This window comes from Natrix helvetica (assembly GCF_964273705.1).
Source record: "Natrix helvetica genome assembly, chromosome: 16".
NCBI classification, from domain to species: domain Eukaryota; kingdom Metazoa; phylum Chordata; class Lepidosauria; order Squamata; family Natricidae; genus Natrix; species Natrix helvetica.
Genome location: NC_138563.1, coordinates 3,618,565 through 3,636,679, shown reverse-complemented (window position 1 = coordinate 3,636,679; position 18,115 = coordinate 3,618,565). Strand labels below are relative to the sequence as shown.

Here is an 18,115-nt window from a genome sequence, read left to right as displayed (position 1 = left end):
CATCCAACCGGTCAGTCCTAGAGGAGATCAACCCTGGCTGCTCTTTAGAAGGCCGGATCCTGAAGAGGAAACTCAAAGACTTTGGCCACCTGATGAGAAGGAAGAAGGACTCCCTGGAGAAGAGCCTCATGCTGGGAAGAATGGAGGGCAAAAGAAGAAGAAGGGGACGGCAGAGAAGGAGGTGGCTGGATGGAGTCACCGAAGCAGCCGGTGTGAGCTTCAATGGGCTTCAGAGGATGGTAGAAGACAGGAAGGTCTGGAGGAACGTGGTCCACGGGGTCGTGATGGGTTAGACACAACTTCGCGACTAACAACAACAACAGAAAAAAGACTTTCCTAATTGATATGGAAATCTTGATGAGTGGGAGTCATTCCGGGCAGATGTGAAACACCACTGGAATGGATGAAGTAAGATAGACTGTCTCAGTGTGGAGGTTCCATTAAGACATATCAAGTCTCAACAGCTGTTGAGAATTGCCATGTTCTATCCCGTTAGGTCGCTGCCTCTGTAACTTATTTTTAACTCCTTTGCAACTGGAGAGCAGGTTTTTCCTCTGTCTAGGATAAAAGTCTGTTTGTTTATCTGTCTCTGTGTCTCTCTCTCTCCGCGTAATGGAGGGAGCTCCCATTCCTTGTCCCAGCTTCTGCCAACCTAGCAGTTCAAAAGCACATAAAAATACAAGTAGAAAAATAGGGATCACCTTTGGTGGGAAGGTAAAAGTGTTCCATGAGCCTTAGGCATTGAGTCATGCCAGCCACGTGACCACGGAGACGTCTTTGGGCAGCGCCGGCTCTTTGGCTTTGAAACGGAGATGAGCAACGCCCCCTAGAGTCAGGAACAACGAGCACATATATGTGCAGGGGAGGGGACTTTTTACATTTCCCTATTTTGAATTTAGGCCTTATAACGCCTCCCTAGGGCCAAATTAGTAAAAGAGCTCACTCAGGAGGTAGAACCTCCAGTGACAGAGGGAGTCTATAGGCCTCTTGAGCACCCTAAAGTATTTTTTTTAAAAAATAGCATTTGGTGAATGGAGAGAGCCGGTGTTGGAAACTCACCTGAGCCAAAAAGTAACATTATCTTTTTTTTTTTTTTTTTTTTTATTAAAAGAGTTTTGTACAAACAAATTTTCCCCCTTTTCACCCCCCCCTCCATACAATATAAATCTCATACAAATGCTATACCCCCCCGCAAAAATTCACATTCAAATATTATACCAAACACTTTACCCCCTCCCCACCCCCCATCTTAAAATAGATTACTCATAACCCCTCTCCTCCCAACAAAAACTATAGAGATTAGTCTTAAATTAATAATGACACATTGATCATTTTCTAAGCTAATTTAACATCTATAACTCTTAATATAAATTTCTCCTAGCCTAACAATGTTTCATTAGTCCCATCTTCTAATTTATTCATACATATATATTGCCCCACCCTCCACCCTAACCCTCCCCCACCTCCCGCACAAACCCACCCCCCTGACTTCCGCTGTATACCACTCTAATAATTCCAAACATCCCATATACTATTTACTCTGATCATCTATCGGTCTAAACATTCTTACCTAAAGGCTAGATAATAACTCCTAGTCTGGTATTTATTCTGTATATAATCAATCCATTTTGCCCATTCCTGTGTGTAATCCTCCTGTTTCTGAGCTTTTAAGAAAGCTGAAATTTTTGCCATTTCAGCGAACCCCGCCACCTTCTGAATCCATTGATCAATTGTTGGCAAAAAATCTTTTTTCCAATGTTGCGCAATCAACAACCTAGCTGCTGTAACCATATACAAGGCCAATTTTGTTTCCCCTTTGGTAAAATCCTTAACTATACCCAATAAAAACATTTGTGGAATGAATTGTATTCTTTTCTTAAATACATTCTGCATAACCCACCATATTTTTATCCAAAAAGCTTTAACCTTGTTGCAAGTCCACCATACATGAAAAAAGGTAGCATCTAGACACCCGCATCTCCAACATTTTGGTTGAACATTTGGGTACATGCATGATAATTTTTTAGGATCTAAATACCATCTGTAAAACCGATATTTAAACCTGTCGAACAACGTATTACCAGATCCACGACTAGACAAATGTTAGAATCTCATAAGCGCGTCGACCCTCAAATACAATGTGCTAAGAAAGAAGCTAAGAAGCAAACCGGAGCCATGGGAGGAGCAGGGCTGGAGATTGGTCTTGTGGAGAGAGATCTTCAGCAAATGCTTTCAGCGCTTCAGACCAGATCTAAAGATGCTTAAGCTATTATCTTGGAACGTGAATGGAATGAACTCTCCACAAAAAAGGAAAAAAATATTTTATTATTTGAAGCAATTTAATAATGATGTTGTTTGCCTTCAAGAGACTCATATTAGGCTGCAAGACCAGAAGTACTTAGTGAATTCAAAACTGGGAACATTTTATGCTGCCTCTGATTTGGTAAAGAAAAATGGTGTGGTGATATATATAAATAAAAGATTTTCAACTAAAGTTATAGAGGCAGATGACGCTGGTAGATATATAGCAATTCAATTTGATACAGACTTCGGTTCCATTTTGGTGCTAGGAATATATGCTCCTAACCAATGCCAAGAAAGTTTTTATAAGATGCTCCATTTAAAAATTTTAGACTGGAACTTTAAGAGTATTCTAATAATGGGAGACTGGAATGGAGTGATTTCTCCAAAGATAGACAAGAGTACAAAGACGAAATTCACTACCAAATTACCAAAGGCTTTTTTTGATTTACAAGACGATTTGAAATTAAAAGATGTTTGGAGGACACAACATCTAAATGAGATGGATTTTTCTTTCTACTCAGATAGACATAAATCCTTTTCAAGGATTGATTTCTTTTTGTTAACACCGGATCTACTTCCTAAAGCCAAGAAATCCAAGATTTTCGCCAGGTCACTTAGCGATCATAGTCCGGTGTGGTTACAAATTGAATTAGGGATGAGGCCAAGAAGGTCTTGGAGAGTAAATGAAAATTTATTTAGATATGAAAAAAATGTTGATGAACTTAAAAAACACATGAAGGAATTTTTCAGTTTTAATATGAATAAGGGCACTCCCATTGAAATAGTTTGGGATGCAAGTAAAGCTTATATGCGTGGGGTCCTGATACATATGAACTTTAAACACAAACAAATTAGACAGAAAAGGAGAATGGAATTGGAAGATGAAATAAAACGTAAAGAACAGCTGCTTATAATAAACCCGAATGACCAGGCGCTCCAGATGGCGCTAAAGCTGTTGAAAGATCAATTTCAGATGCTTATAGCAGAACAAACAGCAACCAATTTGCAATTTGCTAAACATAACACCTTTGCCAACGCTAATAAACCTGGTAGATGGTTAGCATATACTTTGAGAAGGAATATGAATGATAGAATTATTGATAAAATTGAGTTTCGAGGGAAGATGGTATATCAACAAGAGTTGATTAAAAAATCATTTGTGGACTATTATACTAAGCTATATGTACAGGATAATATACAGAACAAGTTAATAGATGATTTTTTGGAAGGAAAAAGGGTTGCAAAAATTTCTGTGCTTCAAAAGGCAAATTTGGAACGTCTTATAACCGCTGATGAGATCACTTTAGTTATAAATCAACTTAAATTAGCTAAGGCTCCAGGGACTGATGGTTTGACTGCAATGTATTATAAAACTTTACAACTGGAAATGATTGAATATCTTACACAACTATTTTGTAATATACAACAAGGAGGTAAAATACCTCTCTCATGGAAAGCGGCTTTTATCTCATTGATACCTAAAGATAAAGAGGGCCCTAAGAAACCAGAGGATTACAGGCCGATATCTCTTCTGAACACAGATTATAAAATATTTGCTAAAGTATTAGCCAACAGATTGATGCCGGTTATTCAAGAGATTATTCATCATGATCAAGCAGGATTTATTGAAGGCAGACATATGAAGGAGAATGTAAGGCAACTTATAGATTTAATTGACTATCTTGATAAGAATAAGCAGATCTCTGCAGTGCTGGTTTTCTTGGATGCAGAGAAGGCCTTCGATCGAGTGAATTGGAACTTTCTAACCAAGACTTTGGAAAAGATGGATATGGGACCACGATTGCGGCAGGCGATTGGAGCAATTTATCAGCAACAAAATGCACAACTTATTATTAATGGAAATTTGTCAACAACTTTCGAGATACAAAAAGGCACAAGACAAGGTTGCCCATTATCCCCATTGTTATTTATTTTAACTTTGGAAGTCTTGTTGAACGCAATTCGGGACTCAAAATCCTTAGATGGCATAGCTATCAGGCAAAAGGAATACAGAACTAGAGCATTCGCCGATGATCTGGTTGTTACCCTTTCACATCCTTTGAAATCAATAATCCAGATGAAAAATATCATAATAGAATTTGGCATGGTGTCTGGGTTTAGATTAAATCAAAACAAAACGAAAATGATGGTTAAAAACATGACAGAGACTCAAAGAAAGAGACTTGTAAGTTTAGCAGGTTTTGAAATAGTTTCTAAAGTTAAATATTTAGGAATACAAATTTCAGAATCAAACACAAAACTTTTCTCAAATAACTATGAAGTGTTGTGGCAAAAGATACAGAAAGATCTTGAAGCGTGGAAAAAGTTACAATTGTCTTTGCTTGGAAGGATCTCAGCAATTAAAATGAACATTCTACCTAGATTTATCTTTCTATTCCAGATGATTCCGGTGCTCAAGTCAGATAAAACCTTGTTAAATTGGCAAACAACATTAAATAAATTTGTTTGGAAGGAGAAAAAACCGAGAGTAAAGATGAAGATTATGCAAGATACACGTGAAAGAGGTGGCCTCAGACTCCCAAACCTTCGATTGTATTATGAAGCTGCGGTATTAACGCATGTAGCAGATTGGTTTGGGAAAACAAAAATGGAATTGCTCAATATAGAAGGCCATGATCTTGTTCTGGGATGGCATGCATATCTTTTTTATGAAGACAGGGTGGATAAAGTGTTCAACAACCATGTTCTCCGTAGTGCCTTGATGAGAATATGGAAGAAGCACCGGCCCAATTGGGATTATAAAATACCGCTTTGGTTGGATCTTGCAGACACCATGGGGATTATGAATATTAAGTCACTCGGGGGTTGTTTATATAAAGATGTGCTTATTGCTGATGGGGGCGAATGGAAGTTAAAAACTTTGGAACAGCTGTTGGAAGAAGGAATTACTTTAAATTGGTTACATTACATACAGCTTCAGAAGAGATGGGAGGAAGATCACAGGGTCGGCTTTATGGATAAAGAAGTGGAACTGATTAAGCAGATAAAAGAGACTGGTCCAAAACAAGTTAAAAGAATATATAATGTACTGTTAGAAAGAGACTCAGAAAGTGAATTGGTTAAGGATTGTATGATTAAATGGGCTCAGAATTTCGGGGAAGTGGTTATGTTGGAAACGTGGGAAAAAATATGGGTTCAGAATGTTAAATTTACACAGTCACAGAATTTAAGGGAGAATTTTTATAAAATGTTTTACAAAAAGTAACATTATCAAATGTTACTTTTCATTATCAAAAGAACAAGATGATTTAACAATTGCATTAATTTATAACGCCTTATTCTAAGCCGCACAACAACCCTGCAGAGTTGTGCAATCACACCTTAAAAAGCTGCTGCTCTCATGTTGGAGGTAAAAATCCTAGTCCTCATGAAGTTAGATCAGAAGTGGGCACTCTATTAGATCCGATCGATTTGCTTAATTTTTTTAAAAATTAATTAAAAATTAAAAAGAATTAAATTAAAAATTAATTTTAAAAAAATGGAATTGAAGCGCGATCTGGAGAATAAAATAAAAACAAAATTTGCTCAATGCTGCGTCTCACTACTTCCGTCAACATACCGAAGTCCCCGCCCACGCGGCCTCCTATTGGAAGGAACCGGCCCAATCCGAGAGGGGTAACGTCACCGCCGGTTTCGACCAATCCGGGCGGACAGGGCGGAGCTCGCCTCGCAGTTGCGCTGTTGGGGGGGATCTGGAAACTGTTGAGTTCGCTCGGCGTGGGAACCTCAGGTTAGAGGGGCCGCCGCGACACGCGTGTCATCCCTGGTCGTCTGAATGCACCCGGGAGTTGGAGAAGGCGGGATTTGCATGCGGGAGGGCTTCGTTTGTGCAAAATGGTCAGGAGAGAGGAAAAAAGCGGAGCGAGGGCGAGGAAAGCTTGTAGGGGGTGGATATTGACGCCGCTGGGAGGGTTGGAAGGCAGATCAAAAGATCAGACGGGGGAGGGGAGGGATTATGTACAGGATCGGTGCGACTCAGGGCTTCACAGATTAACACCCTGCAAGGGTTAGGAAGGGAAGAAGATCCGTGAGAAGTGAGAGTTAAGACGCGTGTGCGTGCGTGCATGCGTGCGTGTAATGGACTCATAGCAGGAGGGGCCGTGGGTGGGTTTCAGGGGAGAATGTGGATTAACTTTTCCTTCCTTCTTCCCTCTTTTCAAGAAGAGCCTGGGCAGCCGTTTGCCTGAAATAGTATGGGGTTTCCTGCTGAAGCAGGGGGTTGGACTAGAAGACCTCCAAGGTCCCTTCAGACTCTGTTGTTCCTTCCTTCCTGCTTCCCTCTCTGCCCCCTTCCCACCCCTTCCTTCCTTTCTCTCTCTTTCCATCTCTTCCTCCCTCCTTCCAAGGTCCCTTCCAACTCTTATTCTACCTTCCTTCCTTCTTCCCTTCCCTTCAATCCATCTATCTAGTCATCTTTCTCTCTCCCCCTTCCTTCCTTTTCCTTCCAAAAAAGATGATTTTCAAGAAGAAAACCCGGACAGACATCTGTCTGAAATGGCATAGGGTCTCCTGCTTGAGCAGGGGGTTGGACTAGAAGACCTCCAAGGTCCCTTCCGACTCTGTTATTCCTCGCTCCCTCCTTCCCTCCTTTCCTCTCTCCCCCCTTCCCATCCCTTCCTTCCTTCCTTTCTCTCTCTTTCCATCTCTTCCCCTCTCCCTCTCTTCCCACCTCTTTTTTCCTCTTCCCATCTCTTCCTTTCTTCTTCCCTTCCTCTTTCCCTCCCTCATAACAGAGTTGGAAGGGACCTTGGAGGTCGTCTAGTCCAACCCCTTCTCAAGCAGGAGACCCCTATCCCATTTCAGACAAATCACTTCTTGAAAAACCCCAATGATGGTGAAGGAAGGAAGGAAGGAAAAATAACAATATCGGAGCTGGAAGGGACCTTGGAGGTCTTCTAGTCCAGCCCCGCCGCTCAAGCAGGAGACAAACGGTTGTTCAACCTCTTCTTAAAAACCTCCAGTGTGCAACTGAATTCATCACATTTAATCTAACAATCCCTGCTAGCTTATGGGTTTTTGTCCCGTCACCCAAAGAAAAACTACTTTTACCCAGTTTGGGGGAATTCACCCGGATTTTTGGACACCCAAATTTATCGCATCCTCTCTCCTTTCAGATTCCTAATGCAGCTGCGAGTGGCTGTCCTGGGCGGAGGGGTGACGGGTCTCGCGGCTTGCTATTATCTTGCCAGAAGCTCCCTAGCATCTAAGGTGAGAATTTGCCCGTTGAATCACTCAATCAATGTGATTTATTGCTGTCAAAGATCAGTATTCTATCTATCTATCTAATCTCTCTCTCTCTCTCTCTCTCTCTCTCTCTCTCTCTCTCTCTCTCTATCTATCTATCTATCTATTCTGTCATCTATCTATCTATCATCTATCTATCTATCTATCTAATCTCTCTCTCTCTGTATCTCTCTCTCTCTCTCTATCTATCTATCTATCTGTCATCTATCTATCTATCTATCTATCTATCTATCTATCTATCTAATCTCTCTATCATCCATCATCTCTCTATCTCTATCATCTCTCTCTCTATCTATCTATCTATCTATCATCTCTATTTCTCTATCATCTCTCTCTATCTCTATCATCTCTCTCTCTCTCTCTCTCTCCATATATATATATATATATATATATATATATATATATATATATATATATATATATATATACACACAAAAACATATATATACATATACATACATACATACATACATACATACATACATACATACATACATATATATATATATATATAAATAAATCTCCCTCTCTCTATATATACCCCTCATTTAACGACTCCATAATCCTTTGTGGGGTGGAATCTGGGCAAGTGAATGGAGCTAGTTTTCGTGGCCAGATGCCTTTCCTGTCACCAGAGCGGAGTTTTGTTTCGCAAGATCTATTCTCATTGTGCCCAGAGATAAGAGAGAAATATCTGCCTCTACCTAGGATCGAACTGATTGTGTGACGAGAGCTCCACCTCTAGGCCGCCACTCAATCTATATTTTGTATTATCTTATTTTTCCTCTCTTTTTCCTGCCCCCCCCCCCCCCCCCGTACAGGTCATCCTTTTGGAGGGCAGCCACCGGTTGGGGGGCTGGATTCATTCCACCCAGACGGAAGATGGGGCTGTTTTTGAACACGGTCCCAGAGGGATCCGACCTGCCGGTCTCGTAGGGAAAAACACCCTTCTGATGGTAGGTTGTTCAGGTGAATGAGCCAAATGTAGTCCTTAGATCACAACTACTAGTTTGAGGTTGCAACGGCACTGAAAAAAAAACCCAACTTAGATGTAGTCCTCACCCTTACGACCGTCGCACAATCCTAATCTAAGCGCTTGGCCACTGGCACGTATTTACGACAGTGGCGGGGCCCTGGAGGTCAAACGGTCCCCTTTTCGTGACCTTCCCTGGAGGCGTCCCACAAGCAAGGACGATGGGGAAAGCTGGATTCACTTAACGACCAGGCGATTCACCGAGCCGGGATTTGTTTAACGACTAAGGTGTTGTTGTTGTTGTTTTTTAGAAAGGTCATGAAATCCGGTCAATTTTCTTAACGTTTGAGTTGTTCGGCAAAGGAAATTGTGGTCCCAGTTGTGTTGCTGGGTGTGCAAGGCATGTCTGTGTGTTTCTGTGTGTTGTGTGTGTGTGAGAGAGAGAGAGAGAGAAAGGAAGAGAGGGAGAGAGAAAGAGAAAGAAAAGGTAAGAGGCAGAAAGGGAGAGAGAGTGAGAAAGAGAAAGAGAGAGAGAGAGAAAGACAGTAAGAGACAGAAAGAGGGAGAGAGAGAAAGAAAGAGAGAAAGAAAGACAGAAAGAGTAAGAGGGAGAGAAAGAGAGAGAGAAAGACAAAGAGAGTAAGAGAGGGAGAGAGCAAGAAAGTGAGAAAGAGAGAAAGAAAGGGAGAGAAAGAACGAAAGAGAGAAAGACAGAAAGAGAGGGAGAGAGAAAGAGTGAGAAAGACAGAAAGAGAGCAAGAGAGTGAGAAAGAGAAAGGGAGAGAGAAAGAAAAAGGGAGAGAGAGAAAGAGAAAGAAAGAAAGAGAAAGAAAGAAAAAGAGAGATCATCCCACTTTGAAATTATGAGTTACCTTTCTTGGTTCAAGAGCAACGATGTTGTGATTTTATTCTAGATTTCGGAGCTTGGCTTAGAAGCCGACGTTCTCCCCGTTCCAGGAGACCACCCAGCTTCCAAAAACCGCTACCTCTACGTTGGAGGTTCCCTTCACAAACTCCCTTCCGGCATTAAGTACGTCCCTCATTCCACAAAATCCAATAATTTTGTTTTGTATGGGGGGGGGAAATGCATCCTTTTTCATTTGCACTGACCATAATATTGATTTGTGGGGTCCTTGTTGCTCTCTGAGCTGGGTGGTTTTCTTTCGGACGTTTCATGACCCAACTAGGGAACATCATCAGGGCTAGTAGCCTCATAGCACAAGCCTAGTAGCACTGAAGATGTTACCTAGTTGGGTTATGAAAGGTCTGCAAGAGAGCACCAAGGGCATCACAAGCTTCCTCCCTTTCTTTCCTCCTCCCCCTCCCCTCCCCTTCTCTTCTCCTTCTCCTCCCCTCTTCTCTCCTCCTCCTCCCCTTCTCCTTTTCTTCCTCCTCCTCCTTCCCTCCTCCTTTTCTTTCTCTTCCTCCTTCCTTTCTCCTTTTCTTTCTCCTTCTCCTTCCTTTCTCCTTTTCTTTCTCCTTCACCTCCTCCTCCTCCTTCTCTTCTCCTTTTCTTTCTCCTCCTCCTTCTCCTCCTCCACTCCAGAATCCCATTCCCTTCTGGCACTGATGATGTTACCTAGTTGGGTCATGAAACGTCTGCAAGAAAACCACCCAGCTCAGAGAGCACCAAGGACCCCTCCTTTCGACCCTGAGCTACAAATATTCTCCTCCATCGATAATATTTCTTCTGTTTCAGGGGCATTTTCCAGACAGTGCCTCCGTTCTCCAGGCCTTTCGCCTGGAGTGGGTTGAAGGAACTGTGGGCCCCTCGTGGAACGGAGCCAGACGAGACCATCCACGCTTTCGTGGCCCGTCGTTTTGGCCAGGAGGTATTTCCACGAGTTAAGAAACCCTCCTTAGCTCCCCCAGTCCAAAAATCTCATCGTTTTAGAGGTCACTCTGTTTTCCACCCAACCCTTCACTCTGCCCTTCGGCATTTTAACCTCTGCTTGTCCTACACAAATAAGTCCTTTTTTTCCAGGGGAAAATGCCCTTGCTACGTTTCTTCATCATCTTAAAAACGCAGGAAAACGTAGAAAATAAATCGGAAAGTTCGTTTTCCAAAAATTGGGGGGTTGGGGGGGGGGAAGGGAATTAAACAGCAAAGCTCGTTTTCCAAAAACACAGGAAAAATATAGAAAAGAAACCAGTTCATTTTCCAAACACAGGGAAAAATAGAAAATAACCTGAGAGGCATGTTTCCCAAACACAGGGAAAAATAGGAATTAAACTGCAAAGCTCCTTTTCCAAACATAGGAAAAATATAGAAAATAGACTGGAAAGTTTATTTTCCAAACACAGGAAAAATATAGAAAAGAAACCGGAAAGTTCATTTTCTAAACACAGGAAAAATATAGAAAATAGTATGGTATTCGTTACCAATAAAATGGTAACGAAGCTTAAACCAGAGGAGAAATTTTCTTTTTAAAAAATAGAATATTTTATATTCTGTCAAGGCTAGTATTTGGAAACGGAGGGGGGCAAAGGGGGAAGGGAAATGGGGTGGGAGTCCTTCTGCCTTATCAGCCTGATGCAGGGAAGGCTGTCCTTCTTTTAAAATAATCTTTCTTTCTGTACGAGATGATGTGAGACTAGAGAAATGTAGAATAACTTATGGGCAGCTTCAGCCTGGGGGAAACCAGACTAGCCAATGAATATGAGATGAATACTATTTGTTAAATGTATAAATTGCCTGACTCCCAATGCCTCTATTTTTTTTAGCAAGCTACAACTAGAATAGAATAGAATGTAAAAGATAGAATAGAATAGAATAGAATAGAATATAGAGTAAAATATAGGATAGAATAGACTAGAATATAGAGTAAAATATAGGATAGGATAGAGTAGACTAGAATATAGAATAAAATATAGAATAGGATAGAATAGAATAGAATATAGAATAAAATATAGAATAGAATATAGAGTAAATATAGAATAGAATAGAATAGATAGTAAAATATAAAATAGGATAGAATAGAATAAAATATAGAATGAAATATAGAGTAGAGTAGAACAGAATATAGAATAAAATCTAGAATAGAATATGGAATAAAATCTAGAACAGAATAGAATATAGAGCATCTTATGAACCCCGGTTTTTAAAAAACTGGTGAGTTTTTTTCCTAGAAAAGCTCTTTTAAAAGTTTTTTAAACACGTAAGGCCCGTGGCGAAAGGAAATGCAACAATTGGGGCGACGGGAATGTTGAAATGCAGGCTGTGCTGGTTGTAAGCCCGAGGACTGTTTGTAACTCCGAGGACTGGATTGTACGTTGCTTTTTTTACCCCAGCACCGTCATAACTTGAAACAGTTGCTAAGTGAACGTACGTAAACCGAGGACTGTCTTTAATCTCGTGGTGTTTTTTCTCGTCAGATGGCTGATATAACTATAGATAGCCTCTGTAGGGGAGTCTTCGCGGGAGATTCCCGAGCATTGAGCATCCGTTCCTGTTTTCCGACGTTATTCCTAGCCGAGCGGAAACACGGTTCCGTTATGCTGGGCATGATCCTTGCCAAAAGTGAGTTTTTAAGGGGGAGCAAAAAAGATCATCCAAACCATCCTTTTAACACAGAGGAACATTCATCTTTTTAAGATAAAATAAAATTGCAGCAACCGGAGCTAACCTGGAATCTCCATTTCCCCTGCCGGCTTCCGACAAACAGTGGAGGAAGCAGGATTGGCTTAACGACCTTGTGATTCACTTAACAACCGGCGATTTAACCTAGCAAAAAAAAAAGGTGGTCAAATTATGTGCAGCTCCTTAAAACAACTGCCTCGCTTAGCAACCAAAACGCCAGTCTCCGTTAGGGTCGTAATTCGAGGATTAAACTGTAGGTTAATCCCCAGGATTGGGCAGTTTGAGGGCTGAAAGAGAAGCCGAGCGGGTTACCTGTTGAATTTCTACCTGCTGGACAAGTGCACAAATACCTCTTATCGGCAGAGTGCCAACTTACCAATATTAAATAGATTGGAGGAGGAGAAGGTGATATATTCAGATCATGGCCTGGAACTGGCTGACCCTCTCAGCCCTCTGAGCCTCTAGGCGCCGGTACCTGGCCTTGCATCCCCGCAGGTCTTCCCTCTGCTTGGAAAGCCCATGCTCCTAGTCCTCAGTGAGGTGCCTCTGCTGAGCCTCCTTCTCGGTCAGATCCAATTTGAACTGAGCTCTTTTGCCAACTCTTTCTCCTGGGGGCTGCTTAGCTCCAGCAACTTCTCCCTGTTGGGGCCCTAAGGAGCCCAGGCGGGCAGGCGAGGAAGGGCTAAGAGGGGAGGGGTGAGTAGAGGCCAGTGAGGCGCCCCTAGACAGGAGTGACTTGTCCACGCCCACCCAGTCACATGACCACCTGGCCGTGCCCACCCAGCCGGTCATTACGCACATCATATTAGCGGTCCGCGGGAGTTAAAATTATGAATTTAGTGGTCCCGGAGGTCCGAAAGGTTGGGGACTCCTGATCTAATCCAACCCCCCACCCAGCAGAACCTACCCCATGTTTAACAGATGGTAGTCCAGTCTCTTCTTGGTGGTTGTGGGGGGGGGCGACCCCTAACCAGGTTTGGCCAACCGAGGAAGCGTTTCCAGATTCCCCCCCTCTCTTTCCTTCCAGAAGAAACTTCCACAGTGGATTGCCAGCTGATCCGCCAGGCCCAGGAAGGGCGCTGGAGCCAGTGGTCCCTGCGTGGCGGACTGGAGACCCTTCCCCAAAGTTTAGCTTCCTTCTCGAGAGAGCAAGGGGTCGAAATCCACTGCAACGCTCCTGTGAAGCAACTGAACAGAACGACCTCGGGGTCCTGGCAGGTGGGGAGAAGACCAAAGGGGGATTTGGGGGAGGGGGTGTCCCCTAATGTCCCCCCGCCCCAGTTTTCCTCCTTCCAGTCTTCTATCCTGGGGTGTGTGTGCAAAGATTGGTATCGCGCGACGGCCTCGAGGTGGAGCTCTCGCCTCACAATCGACGGCTGTGAGTTCGATCCTAGGTAGAGGCCGATATTTCTCTCTCTCTGGGCAGGATGAAAATAGAACACCGCTCTGGGGACAAGAAAGGCATCCGGCCACTAAAACATTAAAATTAGCTCCATTCAGTTGCCCAGACTCCACCCCACAAGGGATTACGGCATCGTTAAATGATGGTGATGATGATCGGCAGGTAGTCTTGGGAGTGGAGCGGTGGCATAGAGGTGGAGCTCTCGCTTCGCAATCAGGAGTTTGATCCTAGGTAGAGGCAGATATTTCTCTCTCTGGGCACAATGAGAATATTATCTGCCGAACAAAACTCTGCGTTGGTGACAGGAAGGGCAACTGCCATTAAAAAACACTCCGCTAGCTCCATTCAGTTGCCCACGCTCCACCCCGCAAGGGATTATTATGGGGTCGTTAAATGAAGGCGATGATTGCAAAAAAAAAATACTGGAATCATTTCTCCCAACTTTTGGAGTCCCCATAAAACGGCGCCCGGAAGCAGTGTCGTTTCATCTGGGCCTTAGCAAGAAGGAACCTTCCTCTGTATCGATTAAAATAAGAACACTCATAATCCCTGCACTTAGCAAGGTAGCTTATCAGGCTCGGTTAATGGCGAGCTAGATTTCTAGCTTGGGGGAATCCACGTCCTGAATAGCCCGTAAGCAGATTAAGTCGCCTAGAGAATGTTGGAGCTGACGGTGTTTTATTTTTCCATAGATTGCGCTGCGGGATGGCGTGGTGGAGGCCGATCATGTGATCAGTGCTTTGCCTGCCAGAGGTAGGAGAAACGGTTGTCGTTGTTGCAGTTTTGAAGTCTGCTGTTGTGGTAGACGATTTGGACAGTGAGGAGGGTTGGGGAGGAACCTGGGCCAGTCCTGGAGTCTGGGGAAAGCTCTGAGGAGGGCTCTGTGTCGGAGGCAGAGATGGGGCCAGGGCCGTCTATCAGCTGCCTTCAGTGGGGCAGAAGAACAGCTGGAGCCTGTTCCCAGTGTGCGCATGCGCAGAGTTGCCAGACGAAGGGAAGAGCTAAGGAACAAGGGTCAACTTGGGAGGAAGGCCACAGGTGGATGGTGAATGGCCTCTCCCAGAGGGAATAAAAGAGGAGCAACAGGGGAGTGGAGTTTGCAGGAGACCATTAGTTCGCTTCATTGGTTTGGAGACTCCTGGCCAAGTTCTGCAGAGATCGGCCTGTCAGCTCTCCAAGCCAGATAAGGTCTGTGACCGTAAATCCTCCCTTGAAAGACTTTGCTGGATGTGAATGAGCAGAATTCACAGTCAGTTAATAAAAGGGTTTTTTGTCGGGACAAGGAGTTGGCTTCAGGCTCAACACACACACACACACACCCTTACCTGTTTGAAGGAAATAGCAACCTTCAACGAAGCATTGTTACTTGGTTGATGGCTTTGGTGCAGCTTTGAGGACTAGAAACTTGGGATGGCCCACCTGAAAACAAAACATCCTGATTTTACAGCTTTTTTTTTCCCCTCCGCCCTCCCAGCTCTGGCCGACTTGCTCCCTGCCGGATTCGAACCCCTTACCCAAGACCTGCTGGCTATCCAAGCTGTTTCCGTTGCGGTGGTGAATCTACAATACGAAAACGCACAACTTCCCGTCACGGTAACTTTTCGGCTAATGTGATTCCAAAGAAAGGAATAAACAGATATGGAAAAAGGCCTAAATCTCACCACCACCACCAAGTCACACGGGGGGAAGCCAATTCACTTAAGAACCATTGTGATCTGCTTAAGGACCACATCCCAAAGGGTCCTAAAGCAGGCTCTGACTCATTTAATGACCAGCTTGCTTAGCGACAGGCATCCCGGTCCGCCTGTATGACTTTCAGGGTCTTATGGGTAAGGCTTCCAAGCAAAGCTATGGAGCGGTGTATTTTTTAAATTTTCTTTTTTTCACAATTTTTTTTTCCTCAGGGATTCGGCCACTTGGTGCCTTCGTTTGAAGATCGCCCCTTGTTGGGTATCGTTTACGACTCGATGGCATTTCCCGAGCAGGATGGTCGCAAAGACTCCGCCACTCGACTGACGGTACGAAGGGTGGGGATTATGGTCTCTTAATTTTTCGCCCATTCTTGTTGGACTTTTATTTTTTTGCAAATAGTTTTTCGTTTTTTCCCTTTCAAATCCATTCATAGATATGCATTCTTATAATTGCTATTTTACATTTATCTATTCATCATCAATCTCTATATTCATTTTTACATACATATATATATTCCTCCTTTCTTCTCCTCCTCTCCTCCTTCTGTCGGATTTTTCTACGCGTAACACAAGTGACTTTAAATTTGGAACACGGCCGAAAAAGGAAGGCATCTTGCTAATGGTGGGATTATGGCTAATTTACTTCTCCCTATAGCATTCTTTCTCAACCCACTTTAGGAGGGGTGGATTTTCAACTCCCAGAATCCCCCAGCCAATATGCTTTAAGATGGGTGGACGTCAACTCCCAGAATTCCCTAGCCAGCCTGCTTTAAGACAGGACTTCAACTCCCAGCATTCCCCAGCCAGCATGCTTTAAGATAGGTGGATTTCAACTCCCAGAATCCCCTAGGTGGCCTGCTTTAAGACAGGAGGACTTCAAGTCCCAGAATCCCCCAGCCAGCCTGCTTTAAGACAGGAGGACTTCAACTCCCAGAATCCTCCAGCCAGCCTGCTTTAAGACAGGAGGACTTCAACTCCCAGAATCCCCTCCCAGAATCCCCCAGCCAGCAAGCTTTAAGATAGGTGGATTTCAACTCCCAGAATTCCCTAGCCAGCCTGCATTAAGACAGGAGGACTTCAACTCCCAGAATCCCCCAGCCAGTGTGCTTTAAGGTGGCTGTTTTTGTTTCCGATGATCAGGTGATGCTTGGTGGCGCCTGGTTTACATCCCACCTGGGTGACCCAGACACCATTCCTCACAGTGAGTTGTTAAGCAGAGCTCAGGCGGCTGTGAAGAAGCACCTTGGCATTTCCGGGGCGCCTCTTCGCTCGATCGTTAAAGTCCATAAGGTAAGTTCTTTGAACTTATCTTTTATTTATTTTTCTCCTATCCGACTCAAAATAACTTTGTGATTTTTTTTTCTTCCCTGTGTAGTCCTGCATCCCTCAGTATACGCTCGGCCACTGGAAACACGTGGGTAAGTTTTAAGGCCGGCTCACTTAACAACGAAAGTGATTTGCTTAACAACCAAGACAAAGCAGGGCACGAAATTGGATGTGACTCATTTAATAACTGCCTTGCTTAGCAAAGGCAATCCTGATCTCAATTGCAGTCATAAATTGAGGACTTCTTTCCTCTCCTTTCTCCTCTTTCCTTTCCTCTATCTTCCTTCCTTATTCCTCTTTCTCTTCCTTCCCTTCCTTTTCCTTTCTTTCTTTCCCTCTTCCTCCTTTCCTTTCTCATCTTTCCTTTCCTCTATCTTCCTTCCCTCTTCCTCCTCTTTCCTTTCCTGTCTTCCTTCCCTTCATTTCTTCCTTCCCTCTTTCCTTTCCTCTTTCTTCCCTTCCCCCTTCCTCCTTTCCTTTCTCATATTTTCTTTCCTTTCCTCTACCTTCTTTCCCTTCTCTCTTCCATTCCTTTATCTTCCATTCCCCTTTTCCTCCTTTCCAGAAAGTGCTACTTCCCAACTGAAGCAACACAACCTGCCCCTTAGCCTGGTAGGCGCTTCTTATGCCGGGGTCTCCGTCAACGATTGCATCTTCAGCGCCCAGACGGCAGTGGCTCAGCTCGTGGGCGGCGTCTCCTAAGCATGAGCCAAGTTCTGGATTCCTGGGATCCACCCTCTCTTGAGGACTTCTTGAGGAAAGAGTTGAATAACAGAACAAGAGAGCTGGAAGGGACTTTGGAGGTCTTCTAGTCCAACCCCGTGCTCAAGCAGGAAACCCTATACGATTCCGGGCAAATTATTATACAATCTCTTCTTTAAAACCTCCAGTGATGGAGCACTCACAACTTCTGGTGGCAAGCTGTTCCACAGGTTAATTGTCCTAACTTTCAATAAATTCCTCCTGAGGTTCCACGTTGCTTCCCTCCTTGGTGAGTTCCCATCCGTTACTTCTCATCCTGCCTTCTGGTGCTTTGGCGAATAGGCTGACTCTCCCCCCCCCCCTCTTTTAGGGGGCAATTAGAGCTTTCGCCAAGCCAAGTTGACGAGACCTAACTCGGTTTGCATTGTATCTATATATGTATAAAAATGGCTCTATTTGTGTGTCTGTGTGTACCAGCATAACTCTGGAACGCCTGGAGCAATTTCAACCAAACTTGCAACACAGATGACTTACTCTCTGGAAACAAATACTGTGGGGGTAAGACACCCCTAGCACCCCTCGGTGTGTGTGTTCAGTTAAGATACATCCTGTTGTGCCTTAAAACGGTTTCTACCGTACTGCCTTAAAAATGGCTTCTACAGTACAGCGCAGTGGAGTTGCCATGGCTTCACAGTACTCCACAAGGGGGCTCTTTCTGGTGAAGGGGGAAAATCCAACATTAGAAATTACGTTTGATCCGGACATTCCCCCCCCCCCCCCCATAAAATATCCGGGCAACACTAGGGTATTTAAACGCTAGTTTAAAATAAAACCAAACCATGTTGGTTTGCACTTGGCTTAACTTGGCCAGC

At 43.7% G+C, this 18,115-nt stretch overlaps 1 protein-coding gene across 2 annotated transcripts; it reads left to right on the top strand.

The window, feature by feature from the left end:
• Positions 1–5,971: 5,971 nt before the first annotated feature.
• PPOX (protoporphyrinogen oxidase) lies at positions 5,972–17,520 on the top strand. Of its 2 annotated transcripts, none has more exons than XM_081968225.1 (13): positions 5,972–6,055; positions 7,440–7,533; positions 8,391–8,525; positions 9,457–9,572; positions 10,242–10,374; positions 11,918–12,062; positions 13,153–13,340; positions 14,217–14,277; positions 14,999–15,117; positions 15,429–15,542; positions 16,356–16,505; positions 16,591–16,633; positions 17,107–17,520. In XM_081968225.1, the coding sequence occupies exons 2-13, from the start codon at positions 7,447–7,449 to the stop codon at positions 17,241–17,243; spliced, it is 1,428 nt and encodes a 475-aa protein (XP_081824351.1). In that variant the 5' UTR covers positions 5,972–6,055; positions 7,440–7,446; the 3' UTR covers positions 17,244–17,520. The 2 variants fall into 2 exon arrangements, with proteins under 2 accessions (XP_081824351.1, XP_081824350.1); XM_081968224.1 differs by having other exon boundaries at positions 5,975–6,055; positions 13,150–13,340.
• Positions 17,521–18,115: the final 595 nt, after the last annotated feature.

What these genes read in the sequence shown, in the direction of transcription:
- PPOX (XM_081968224.1), top strand. Translation starts at nt 7,447, where the DNA reads ATGCAGCTGCGAGTGGCTGTCCTGGGCGGAGGGGTGACGGGTCTCGCG. An exon ending in CCCGTCGTTTTGGCCAGGAG is followed by an intron (nt 10,375 to 11,917) that starts GTATTTCCACGA and finishes TTTTCTCGTCAG; the next exon opens with ATGGCTGATATAACTATAGA. An exon ending in CGACCTCGGGGTCCTGGCAG is followed by an intron (nt 13,341 to 14,216) that starts GTGGGGAGAAGA and finishes ATTTTTCCATAG; the next exon opens with ATTGCGCTGCGGGATGGCGT.